This window comes from Gorilla gorilla, chromosome 13 (assembly GCF_029281585.2).
Source record: "Gorilla gorilla gorilla isolate KB3781 chromosome 13, NHGRI_mGorGor1-v2.1_pri, whole genome shotgun sequence".
Classification (NCBI taxonomy): domain Eukaryota; kingdom Metazoa; phylum Chordata; class Mammalia; order Primates; family Hominidae; genus Gorilla; species Gorilla gorilla.
In genome coordinates, this window is record NC_073237.2 from 123,400,009 (window position 1) to 123,413,461 (window position 13,453).

General features: G+C 45.2%; 1 protein-coding gene across 18 annotated transcripts in view; it reads left to right on the forward strand.

The window, feature by feature from the left end:
• RALGPS1 (Ral GEF with PH domain and SH3 binding motif 1) overlaps positions 1-13,453 on the forward strand; it is a 307,580-nt gene that overhangs the window by 108,123 nt on the left and 186,004 nt on the right. For all 18 annotated transcript variants that reach the window (XR_008668562.2, XM_031014342.3, XM_031014340.3 and 15 more), the window contains exon 5: positions 10,633-10,716. Coding sequence is in view for 17 of the 18 variants with exons in the window: in XM_031014342.3 (XP_030870202.1) it covers positions 10,633-10,716 (84 nt within the window). In the remaining variant the exon portion in view is untranslated. The remainder of the gene's footprint in view (positions 1-10,632; positions 10,717-13,453) is intronic.

Consider the following 13,453-nt stretch of genomic DNA (forward strand, 5'->3'; position numbering starts at 1 on the left):
TGGAGACCAGCCTGGCCAACATGGCAAAACCCTGTCTCTACTAAAAAATACAAAAATTAGCCAGGCATGGTGGCGGGCTCCTGTAATCCCAGCTACTCGGGAAGCTGAGGCAGAAGAATTGCTTGAACCTGGGAGGCGGAGGTTGCAGTAAGCTGAGATCGCGCCACTGCCCTCCAGCCTGGGTGACAGAGTGAGACTCTGTCTCAAAAAAAAAAAAAAAAAAAAAAAGACAGAAGCACCTAGTGGTCATGTGAAAACTTGAAAACTGTGTTATTTATAAATGTTGACACTAATAGGTTATAAGCAGGTTATGACTTTATAAAAATTAGGCATATTTTAGAGTATTTACTCAACTTCAAAATATATTTTTTACAAGGTTTACAATGTGTAATATGTCATCTACTAAAAATTATTTTTTCCAAGTGATCTTGTACATGATAAATAGTACAGGAAAGCTTATGAAGAAAAACCTTCACCTCAGTCCCCTCCCCAAAGGTACACTCCTTAAACTGTTTTTTCTGCTGGTTACTTTTGGAATTTTATTTGGCACACCAAAGCCTGAATTTCTTGTTTCACCAGCTTTGTGTGGTATCTTGTGACCGCTCACTTCCTATGCTTTCCCTCCAGTTCTCCACTGCCCACCTTCTGTTGATTATACTTTTACATTGCCTAATTAATGAGCTTCACCAAACTCATCACACTTTTCCTTAGGTGGACTCTTAAAGTTGAAAACCATCAAACAACACTTATTATTATGGCTACGTAACTGTTACACATAGTCAAGCCAAGTACTATGCCAGGATTGTGTTTCATTCCCTGGTAACCCTGGGCCATTCAAAAGAGAATATGCCTCACAAGACCTGTAGATTTTCTTCTCTTTTAATCCATTGATTGCTTGATACTGGGTATGTATTATATGTTGATTCATGTTATATTTTTAATTGCTTTTATATTTCCCCAGAGGCTTCCCTTCAGCAGCACTTTGTCCTGCTCCAGTGTGAACTAGTTGTTTTCCAGTCTTTTGCGCAGCTGTTTTTATAGGACCTTCCTTTGCAATGCTCTATGGTTGGACTCTTTCCTTTTTTTTCCTTCGTCATATTTATTGAGGTTTAATTACATCCAGTAAAAATCACCCATTTTAGTAAACAGTTTGGTGATTGTGAAGAATGAGTGTTCTCATGTGGAGACCTTGTCTGTCAACCCCAAAAGTTCTGTGTGCCCCTTTGTAGCCAGTTTGCCTCCTGTTCCCAGTCCTTGGCAACCAAGGATCTAATTCCTGTCTCTGTCATGTTTACCTTTTCCAGAATGTCATGTAAGTCAAATCATAATACTTTATTGTGTGGTTTCTTTCACTTAGTATAAAACTGTTGACATTCGTGTATGCTGATGTATGCGTCACTCTGTCATTCGTGTTTTTATTGCTGAGTAGTATTGGATTATATGGCTGTACCATGATTTGTTCATCGCCTCACCAGCTGGTGGAAATCCGGGTTGTTTCTAGTCTGGGGAAATAGAGAATGAAGTTGCCATAAACATGCACATACAAGTTTTTTGTGGACATATATTGGTATTGGGTAAATACCTACCCAGTGGGATTGCTGGGCCTACCAGTGAGATTGCTGGGGCAGTTGATAAGTGTGTGCCTAACTTGATGGGAAGCTGCCCACCTGCTTTCCTAAATGGCTGTTCTGATCCTCCATAGCACCTGGTATTGTCACTTGTGTGTGCTTTTTGCGATGATTGAATTAAATGTGGTGTCCATTGTCATTTAGTTTGCATTTCCCTACTGACTAATGACATAGAGCACCTTCCCCTGTGTTTACTTGCCATCCACGCATCCTCCTGGTAAAGTGTATGAACAAATCTTTTCCTTGCATTTTTTTTTTTTTTTTTTTGAGACAGTCTTTGTTCTGTCATCCAGGCTGGAGTGTCGTGGTATGATCATGGCTCACTGCAGCCTTGAACTCCTGGGCTCAAGCAATCCTCCTGCCTCAGCCTCCTGAGTAGCTAGGACTGCAGGCAAGCACACCATGCCTGGCTAAGTGTTTTTTGTTTTTTTTCTAATTTTCTGTAGAGACAGGGTTGCACTATATTGCCAGGCTGGTTTCAAACTCTTGGGCTCAAGCAATCCTCCTGCCTCTGCCTCCCAAAGTGCTGGGATTACAGATGTGGTTTACTTTTTAAAAAACATTGGTGTATTAGGGTTCTCTAGAGAGACAGAACTAATTTTATATATATATATAGGATATATATACAAAAGGGAGTTTAATAAGTATTAACTCACACGATCACAGGGTCCCACAATAGGCTGTCTGCAAGCTGAGGAGCAAGGAGACCCAGTCCGAGTCCCAAAACTGAAGAACTTGGAGTTCGATGTTTGAGGGCAGGAAGCATCCAGCATGGGAGAAAGATGTAGGCTGGAGGGCTAGGCCAGTGTAGTCTTTTCACATTTTTCTGCCTGCTTTATATTCTAGCCACATTGGCAGCTGATTAGATAGTGCCCACCCAGATTAAGGGTGAGTCTGCCTTCCCCAGCCCACTGACTCAAATGTTAATCTCCTTTGGCAACACCCTCACAGACACACCCAGGATCAATACTTTGCATCCTTCCATCCAATCAAGTTGACACAGTATTAACCATCACAATTGGGTTGTTTGACTTCTATTGTTGAGTTGTAACAGTTTATATTTTATATACAAGTCTCTTTTCTATCAGATATTTGTTTTACAAAATGTTTTTTCAGTCTGTTGCATTTCATTTTCTTAACAGTGTCTAAGTACGTTAGGGGTTTTTTCTAAGTTTTTGTCTCTTTTTCTTCCAAAGTCATTGTCATTTATTACCTTGGTTTTCCTTCCGTTCTGTTGGCTTCACTCATATGCCTGGTGGTTTGTAGGTGTTGTGACTTTTTTCCGCTGGCTTTTTTCCTGAGGGGAGTCTGCCTGGGATAGCCAAGTGGCCTGGGCAAGACACAGCAGGTTGCCCACACTGCAGGATGACAGGGTGGGGACTGGCATGCAGGGTGCAGTTTTCTAACTGTCAGCAAAACGAGGCGACCTTTATTCTGTGGGTTCCAGCATGGAAGCCTTTAATTCTCCCATCCCACTTTTTGCCCGGGGGTGGATGCTAGCAGGCAGTGGGTGGGGGTGCTGGCTGAGACAGTGTCCAGTACACTGACCTTTCATTTGTCCTCTGTTTATTGTTCCTTAATGACTCTGAGCCAGGAGCCTTTCTGAGGTCCCCCAAGGCAGCCTGACTTCACCACCTCTGTAGCCCCTTCCTGGCATAGTCTAGCTTGAGACTTTCTGTTTTCGTTTAATCAAAATCCGTGCTGATCTCCAGTAATGTGTTGAAATCTCTCATTTGACGAGGGTAGTAGTGCCCTCCACTCCATTGTCTTCCTAGTTTAGGTCTATCTTTTACTTCTGTGCTTTGTCAGAGGGGTCTTGGGAGTGATGTTAGGCAAATGTGTATGTCAGGTGTCATTTGAACATGCAACCCGTTTTGGACTTAATATGGCACCAGTTGTAGGTGGTTTTGGGTTTGTCACAGACACAGATGATGGAATCAGCTTCTCCCTTTTGAAACTTGTTTTTAATCATGGACTAACTTCATTGTTCTCTCACATATTTGATTCATGGTCTCATTAAGAGTTATAGAAAAAGATGATATTTGATTGTGTTTACAGTGAAATATATACAAATACAAGCATTTATATTTTGTTAATAACTATTAGGATCTGCTGGAACTGCAGATTTTACTGAGGGGAGAACTGGTGGTACTGGATGCCACCCCCACCCACCAGTGGATGAGGCTTCCCTGAAACAGACCAGATGCGTATTCTCCCCAATTAGCATATCCATAAACTATGGCACATTTGCTGCCTAAAAGAACCAAGAAGCTTCTTTGCTTCCCTTAGCCTGCTTTGTAGTCTCAGATTGTTGTGAGTTCTGACTTTTCTGACACCATGTAGAGCGTGGGCTCTGGAATGAGACTGAGGTTTGAATCCCAGTTCCAGCACTTATTAGCCGTGTGACCTTAGACATGTGGCAATCTCTCTGAGCCTCATAGTCTCATCCATCAATTGGTACCTATCTCATCATCTTGTTTGTGGATTCAGTAAGTTACAGCATGTAAGTCCCCTAGCCCAGAGTCTAGCAGGCCATTTTAACACTCAGTAAACACTGATTCTAGATATCCCTAAGTCTCTGCCCCTGGAGGAGCTCCCTGTGTATCTGTAGACATTTTAACTCTGGATCCTATTATCCCTTTTGTCTTTTAAGCCCTGCCTGTGTTGCCAGAGGCACTGTGCCCCATTCTGGCCATGGCAGCCCGATTCCTGGGCTGGCCCTAACTCAGGTGTGGTGCTCTCAGAAGCCTGCCCAGGTTCTGCTTTGGTCTATGCCTTCATGTCACCCAGTTCTCCTCTAGGCTGCAAGCCTGCCGGAGCCCCGGCTAAGGCCTGCAGCTCTGTTCTGGCTGTGGTGAGGATGGGCTCCCCTCACTTCTATCATCCACTACCTGTGTGGTCTGGACAAATTACCTGCTTGTTACATATTATTTCATTTAGAAATTGGAGGTCAGAGCAGTCATATCCACTGTGAGGGTTCTGTGAGGATAAAATGAGATGGTCTCTGTGGAGTGTGTAGCACAGTTCCTGGCACAACGTAGGTGCTCAATAAATCTTGCTGGTGCTTCCCTCTGGCTGGGCCTTGGCTCTCATCCTGGCACCATTGGAGTCCTACTGTCCAGGGACTGCTGTCCTGTGTGCCTCCTCCATCTGATTCCAGGGGCTCTCCTGGCCTGGATTTTCAGCCCCTGCACCCACTGCTCAGCGCTGCCTTTCCCCTTTGAGCATTATTTAATTTAATAAGCACGTTAAAAATATTACAGTGTATCATTTTTTTCTAAGCACTTTGCAAATATCGGCCCATTCAATTCCTATAACTACCTTACAAAGGAGGTGCTATTATTAATGCCATTTTTCAGATGCGGAAAGTCAGGCACTGAGAGTTTAAGTGACTTGTCTAGGGTCACACAGCCAGGGAATCAGCCCTGGTCCATGTAAGTCCTTAACTACTATATGCTGTGGCCTCTCTTTTGTGACCCTTGTGCCCTCAGAGCTCACTCCTGAGACCAGAGCCAGCCCCTCTGCCAGATCCCAGGTGGGTAGCTTTCATGGAATTCTGTTACTCCTGCTTGGGCCTCTAGACCCCCAACTTCCACACAAGGAAGGTGTGGACATCATGCACCTTTGCTACTGCCACAGCAGTCAGTATATATGGTCTCCTGGGGTGAATATAGATAGAGAAGAATGTAGACTTCCTTGTGGGTGACAAGGCATGGAAGTCCCTGAAGGACACGCCAGCCACTTTCTTTTATTTGCCCATCTCCTTAGCCCATTCTTAACTCTGTCACAAGAGTCTAGGCCCTGAATGCCTTACTCCCCAGTCAGACCCACTCTGGTCAGGTCCCCAAAACTGGCACTGTCTCCCTGACTGCCTTACTGGGTCACCTATCTCCCAGGGTGTTTCAGAACTCCTTTGGTTAGGTGTGCAATTGTCCCACCAGTTCTTCTGAAGATGATTTATAAAAGCAAATCTGGCAGGTCTTTCCTGTTGTTTTTTTTCTTTCCTGTGAGAAGGTAGGATGGGAAGAGTGGGAGAAACATGGAGGGAGGAGGAAGAAGAAAGCCATTGAGCACAGTGGTGATGTGCTGTTGGCTGGTGCCAGCCTGGCAGTGGTCCTGAGGTCTGTTGTAGTGACTCGCCCTTGAGGCAATGCGTTTTCCATGTGGACACGTTTGATGAACGTGATTTGGAGATGACTGCGGTGAGAGTTAGGCACACGTGGAAGGGCCATGTGCTGACGCCAGCTTCCTGTGGCCCGATGGCCTAGATGCCGTGGGGGTCTTCAGAGAGGACTTGTCACCACTCCCCAGTCTCCTTTCCCAAGGCCTTACCTGATGGACTCCAGACACGGTCAGGGTTGGGCCTTTCTCAGCTCACCTCAAGGCGTCTGACTCCCAGACCCCTAAGCACAAAACCGGCAGCTAGTGGCGTGAGCCTCATGGTGGGGTGGCCCAGAGCAGCTTTGCAGGGGCAGCTGAAACCAGTGTTGATTCTTGCTTTCACCTAGGAATGCTTACAGGTGGGGGTATTAAGACTAAGTTGTTTTTGCACAGTTAGGGATTATTTCCACAGTGTCTTTGTGATAAACATTCTTCTTTGACTGTCAGATGAATGTCTAAATGAATTTTTTGTTGTTAACGTGTTTTTTATTTAAGGCAGCTGGTCAGATACCCCTTTGGTTCTGGGCCCACTGATTTTGAGTTGTCTGTGGATGCCAAAGAAGGTATGGCCAGGAGGTACCTGGCTATCTTGGACGGGAGCTCAGGAGAGAAACTTGGGCTGGACACAGACATGTAGTTGAAGCCACAACAGTCAGTATATGTGATCTTCTAGGGAGAAATATAGAAGAATGTAGAAGATGACCTTGGACAAGTTGAGGTGGAGATTGTGTCAGAAAAGAAAAGAGCAGCCGGAAAATAAGACTAAGAGTGAGGGGCCCGAAAGGTGGGGAGACAACAGGAGAACACAGTGTGCAAAGGCAAGGCAGAGGACAACAAATATGGTGGAGGCCAAGAACGGCCGGTGAAGGGGCACTAATTTCCTAGTTGGGAAGTTGTCTTAGGGGAAGGAACAGTTACAGGGGAGCAGAGAGCAGGGAAGGCAGGTAGGAGAGGGGAGTGAGTTTAAGTCGTTCTCTTGCAAGAGAGAAGAGTGAGCAGGAGCTGGAGGGGACAGGGTCTGGGAGAGGTGTTTTTTATTGTTATTAATATTAATTGGAGAAGCTTAATGCATGTTAAAATGCTAGCAGGAAGGAGAAATTGGAGAGGAAGACGTGGAAGGTACAGGGATGACAGAGGGCATCAGAGTAAGGTCTCTGAGAAGGCAGAGGGGTGGGATGGGGGCAGGAAGAGAGCGAAAGAAGCCCCTCTTTCATTAAAGCCAGAAGGAGGGAGAGGATGCAAGGACATTTAAGTTTGGTGGCAGGAAGTTTTCTTCTCATAGCATCTGTTTTTCCCTGATGAGCCTGAGGAACACCCTGGTGACAGGAGGAAGGTCTCAGCAGCACCTGGCAAAGGACTGCACAGGCTCTTAGTCCCCTCACATCCAGTCAGCTCAGCCACGAAGTCAGGGCCAGGGGCCGTCTGGGCAAGATGTGGGCCTCAGCGCCCATGGGAAGGGCTGTGCGACAGTCCCTGGGCAGCTCAGTGGCTCACCACAGACACAGAGCTACCAGGGCTGTACTGGGCTCATCCCAAACCCTTGTCTCCCTTCTAGAATCAGCCTTGTCTCCTCTGGTCAATTTTAACTAAATTACACTCAAATAGGTTCCACAGTGTGGACCTTTTTTAGGCATTAGTGACTGGAAGAGTTTTGTTCTATTACTTCACATTTTCCTAAACCCACTTAACACGGATGGAATCTCTTGTAATCCTGTAAGACCAAACACAGAAGAGGAACTGCGCCAAAGCGGTCGGGCCCAGTACTTGTTTTAGCACAGATAGAATGGTCTTACTTCTTCTGACCTTGTGATAAATCTTCTGTGCTGAATTTGGGAGGTCTTCACACTGAGGAGTGCTCATGCTTCATTCATTCAACAGAGGCTGCTTGAGCATCTACTGCCAGCCAGGCCCTGTGCCCTGCATGTCACCTCCCTTGTCAGGCTCTGCCTCCTTCAGTCTCCGTCACAATTCTATGGGGTTAGCTACAGCATCTTCATATTTAGTACTGAAGGAACTGATGCCGAGAGAGGTGATTTGTCTGGTGTTTCCCAGGAAATAAGTGACATGGTGTGGGATTCAGAGCAAGATATTTTGGCTCAAAATCCTTTGCTCCTTCCATTTTATCAAAGTACTTCTCAAACATAATGTTTTACTCTGCTGATGTGTTAATTTTAAATGTTACATGCGTTCTAGTGTGAAAGATTCCTTAGGAAATTGTTAAAACCCAATAACTCCACGTAGAGTTTTTGAATTAGGGTCTTAGAAATGTTCAAACCAAGTAAATTTAGGGAAGATGTATTAAGTACCAACTGGTTCTTGCCTGCATGATACCAGCAAAATGAAAGAGAAATAATAATAGATTTTGTTAATAATTCAAGACAGTAAAGAGAGAATGGTATGGGAAAAAGAAGACGTTTGGCGTTCAAGCTGAGTCTGAATACTGCCTTGTTGCTTAACAGCAGCGTGCCCCTGGGAAGAGGAAGGCAGGTAACCTTTATCAAGTACCTGTCACGTGCTAGGTGCTTTGCATGTCTTAATCTCATTTAATTGTTATAATGAGCTTCACAGATAAATATAGTATCATACCCACTTTAAGATGAGAAACTAGAAGTTCTGAGAAGATAAGCATCGTGCAGCTGGTGTGTGGCCAGCCAGGATCTGACCCTGGGGTCCACACTGCTCCTTTTCTGGGTGTTGTCTGAAGTTATTACGGTGTGGAAATAAGACCACAGAGTCTGAATTAAATTCACGCATGCACATGTGCGCGTGCACACACACACACACACACACACACACACACACACACACAGACTTCTGCTATTTATTCGAAAATTCAGGAAAAATACAAAGGGAGCAATTATCAGCTAGAAATTGGGCAACAACCGTGCCTCAGTCCTGAAACATCAGTTTTATGAGTTGGGTTTTATATTTGGTTATAAACCCATACTTTTCCAGGACTGCCTTTGTGATTCACTGGGGAGAGAGGCCTTTGTCTTCACAAACAAACTTTAAAAGGGCAATAATAACATATATTTGCAAAGTGATTCAAGTGTGTGTTTTAAAGAGAGGGAGATAGTACATGTAACTGAGGTAGGTCAAACATACATTTGAAACCGAACATAGCCTGGGTGCAGTGGCTCATGCCTGTAATCCCAGCCCTTTTGGAGGCCGAAGCAAGAAGATCGCTTAAGGCCAGGAATTTGAGACCAGCCTGGGCAACACAGTGAGACCCCCATCTCTACAAAAATAAGAATTAAAAAAAGAAACCAAGTGCAAATATATGTCATCAGAACAAGAAGAATCATAGTAAACAGCTGTTACTTCTACAACTTAAAGAGACTCATCTCTGCTTTTGAAAAGAAGTAGTCACAATATTCATCCAAGAGAAAGAAACCTCTTTATTAAAATGGATGTGGTGAGAATTACATGAGATGACATAGGTGAGGTGCCCTGTCCAGCACCTGCTGTGTGGGGAATTCTTGCTAAATGGTAGCACCAGTGAATTCTGTTGTCATTGCTATTACTTGAGTCTAAGTTGTGAGGGTGTGAAGGACATGGCAGGCTCCAGGTTGTTTGTGTTCTCTTGTGTGGGTGACCTTAAGGACAGAAGTGAGGCACCAGGAGGAGGTGTCTCGGCCTCTGGCTGGTTCCTCTGTGTTCCTAAGTCCAGGGCATTCATCTTGTGACCAGGAGCTGCTGTTGCCTTTAGCCAGGCTCCCACCAAGCCCCTGTCTGTGGCTGATTGTCAGGTCCTACGGTCTGTTTGATAGGCGTGGCCCTTCAGACGTGACTGCTAGTGGCCAGTTTTGTCCTGGGCTGTTCCTACTGCTCCCCTCCCTGCTCTCCTAGGAGACCCCTGATCTGTATCTATTGTAGCTGCTGGGCAGCTGCCTCTCACTAAAGATCTTATGAAAACTCTAGGTCAATGGCAAAAAACCAATGTTATTAGTAATACTGAGGCCTGGTAGGAATTAAAAGGCAGTCTTGTAACTTATAGGTGGAGAATTTCAGAATTTGCAACCTTTGCTACCTTTCCTCTAGTCTGTTTCAGGGCTCCACAAGGCACACACCGAGAATGCTGGGCATTTGGATGATGGCTTCTCCTTGGTCCTTTTTTGTAGCACCAAGTAATCCCATTAGATTGCTCCTATTGTGTCCAGCTTTTATCCCTTGGCTAAGAGCCAGCCTTACTGATAGATAAAATCTAGATAATTCAGTTCTTCAAATTATAATGCCAAACCTAGTGGAAAAAAAGAGACAAGGCCCCTGAACAAGATATTAAAGGGGACCTTTCCTTCTGCATGCTTTTGGTTATATGAGGGATTGGAGGGGCCAACTTCAGGACAGAATCTGAGGTCATACCAGAAGCTTCTCTGATTGCAGTAGGCTTGGACTGAGACTTTGCCTCACACCAGGAATGGATGATGTCATGTGGCCAGTGAAATCTGAGATTTTTTAATGGAGCCCTGGCATCACAACTATGTGGGGATGAGTTCTGCTGGTTAAAACATTTCTGTGCCCCCTCAGACAATTTGCATTGTAAGAAGGACTTCTGGTCTTAGAGAAGCTGGCAGAGTGGCAGTGGATTTCTTTTGGCACAGAAATCCTGGGAAACATGGCCAGAGTTGTTGAGAAAAGTAATCCAGTTATCCTCATTTCTGGTAGTCCCAGGCTGCACCGTCACCTACAAACCCAGCCCTTCTCTTCCACCTGGTAAAGATGGGAACAGCCAAGGTGTCAGCCCTTTCCCACCTTCATGCATGCTCATGTTCCCATTTAATGCCCCTGGTGTATTTTGCATCCCAACTAGAATCACTGTTGAAATTCATTCTGTGCTTCCTAGGAACTAGCCAGCTGTGGATGGAGTAAGAAGGAGAAACACAGTCTTGCCCCTAACGTTGTGGCCTTTACCCGGAGGTTTAACCAGGTAAGCAACACCCCTTGCATGTGCCTATCCAGAGAGCAATCTGCTGCTGTCCCCTGTAAGCTGCGAGCCCCCCGCCAAAGCTGTCTCCCAGGCTCCCAGCTGGCCCCAGATCTAGCTTCTCATATGAGTCTCCCACCTTTATCCAGTTTTGTGCCATTATAGTCCATTTTCACAGATCAAGTGGAACTGAACATACCTTTCCTATGCTTAAATCACTTCAGTGACTTCCAGTTTCACTTAAGCTAAGGTTCAAGTACCTTAATATGCTTTGCAAGGTTCAGCATGGTGGATCTCGCTTCTGTCCACTCCTCCAGCCTCATCTCTTTTCCCTCCTCCTGGCCTTCCTTCTCTTACTGATATACCTTATCTCTCTCCTGTCAGGCCCGATGTGTGTGGTCTTCACAGCCCAGAATCCTTCCTCCCTGTTCAACTTCCAATCAGATCTCAGCCTAAATGTCATTTCTCTGGGGAGTCTTCCCTGAATCCCCAGCCTATATGAGGTCACATATCCCCACATTGTACCCTGTGCTCCCTGTGATCCTTTATTAATTTGTCCTCATGTTGTATAACTCTGTAGTCTCCACCTTCCTTGCCGGCCTGGGAGCCCCATGAGCATGTCTATCTTGTTCATTACTGTGTCCCCCACCATCTTGCCCAATGTCAGGCATATCACAGACCCTCATTAACAGTATGTGGAATGAATAGATGAGGTGCTCAGGAAGTACTTTCTAAATTGAATTTTCTTGAATTCCTGATGGCCTGATCCCTGGCCTTGCACTACTTTAAACTGACTTGGTCCAACAAGAACCTGTGCTCCAGGTATGAAGATCTGGAATGATGACTGGAGACTTGGATCAACTGAGGGAGGTAGGGTGTCTTATTTCTCAGCCAGACCTGCGTGATCTTCAGGAGAAAGCATGCAAACCAAAGCCCCAAATTGTACTGTTGACAGATTTCCTTCATTCTTATTTTTCTGGTTTCAAATGAGGCCAGTAGCCTAGAGGTTGCGTAGTATGTATGACTGGCCCTGTGGGTGATGGGGCCTGGATTCCCTTTGGGCCCTCTCTCCAGCTGGGCCTTCTCTCTCGGAAATGCTTGGTCTTGTGCATCACTGTTGCTCAACCCTCTCCAGGCTTCTCCAGCCTTGACCTTCCACCCCAAGTCCAGCGGGATCCTCAGAAAGGCACCAGCTTGTAGTTTGAAGATTGAGGCTCGAATTAGCATTATTATTATTTGATGAGATATAGTAGGAACCAAGAAAGACCTAGGTGCATCTGGAGTAGGGGCTGCACACTATTTGTTTTGAAAAGAGAAGTTCCAAAGTCTTTTGCTTCTTTTTTCTTTGTTTTGAAAAATCGTCTCTTTTCAACTGAGCTTAGTCTTTAATTAAAAAAAAAAAAAAGTGTGAGAATTTTGTCAGAGAATTCATAGTTTCCTTAACAAAACTATTTGACTGGGAGCCAACTCAGTCCCCACCTCTGACCAGCCACAGAGCTCCCAGAGGAGGGTCTGCTGGGGCTCTGATGTAATCTGCTTTGCATGTGGATGCCAGGTCAACTTGGCAAAGGCGATGTGGCTTATTCTGTGAACAATTGTGTTGTGTCCAGCTCAGACCAAGTGATGAAATGAGCCAGAAGCAAAGTCACATTTTTTTCAAACAGTGCTCTGGGAAATGGTCTTCCTGCTGGCCCATCAGCCAGTCGGAGAGCCAGCAGCTTCTGGACATAGCCCTGGTAGCTCTGGTTTGAAAATTGGCCAGAGGCCAGGCCTGGTCAGCCATTGGAGCTGCCTTCTTTGGGATGAACTCGTTGGCGTCCCTTCCTGGCAGAATTTTATGTGTGAGAACAAGACTCATCAGACTCCAAATAAAAGAAAGCAGGTCACTTACCTGTCTGAGCCTCAGCTTTCTTTTCTGTAACTGAGAATAATAGTAGTGCTCTCCTTGCACTGTTGTTATGAAGAACAAATGGAATATGAAGAGCTTTAGCACAATGTCTGGCATGTAGTAAGCATCCAAATGTTTTGGGAGAAGAAAAGAGAAATGTGAAGATCAGCTGATTGGGAGGAGGTTGCCAGGGGATTTGAGGCTTCTTGTGGCCAAACAGAAACCCAGTGGCTAGTGCTTGCCTGCTTCTCCGTGGGATCCGAGTCCCTTGGGATTTGCTCATAGAGTGGCTGAGATGGAAGTTTGGCCAGGTTCACTAAAGGTCTTTTATGAGCCAGCCTATGTTACAACCCCAAGGAATACCCTGTGTAGCACAGAAGTTCTCAATCTTTTTTGGGTCTTGGGTTCTTTTAAGAATCTGACAGTATCACATATGAATGTTCCTCCAGAAAACTTCAGAGATATACAAATTTGCATTTAATTTTAGGGTGTTCACTGCCTTCCGGAAGTTTATGTGTGGACATTTATGGGTCTGCGGACAATAGACTGAGAAGCTGTGTCTCAGGGAATCCCACAGGCCTGGGTGTGAGTCTTATCGCAACAACTTATTAGCTGTATGATCTTGGGTTGGCTTTTGGCCTCTCTCAGCCTCATAGTCCTCATTTATAAAACAGGAAGAATCATTTTAAGTGGTTTTTGAAGACTAAACAAGAATCATGAATATAAACGGGTTACCCCAGTGCTTGACACTTAGTAAACATTCCATGTAAGCTTAAACAAAGGGGCAGAGTAGTAGGAGCTATGAGCTGAAAGGAAGGTTAAGACCAGACCAACAGGCTTGGGCATATGTGC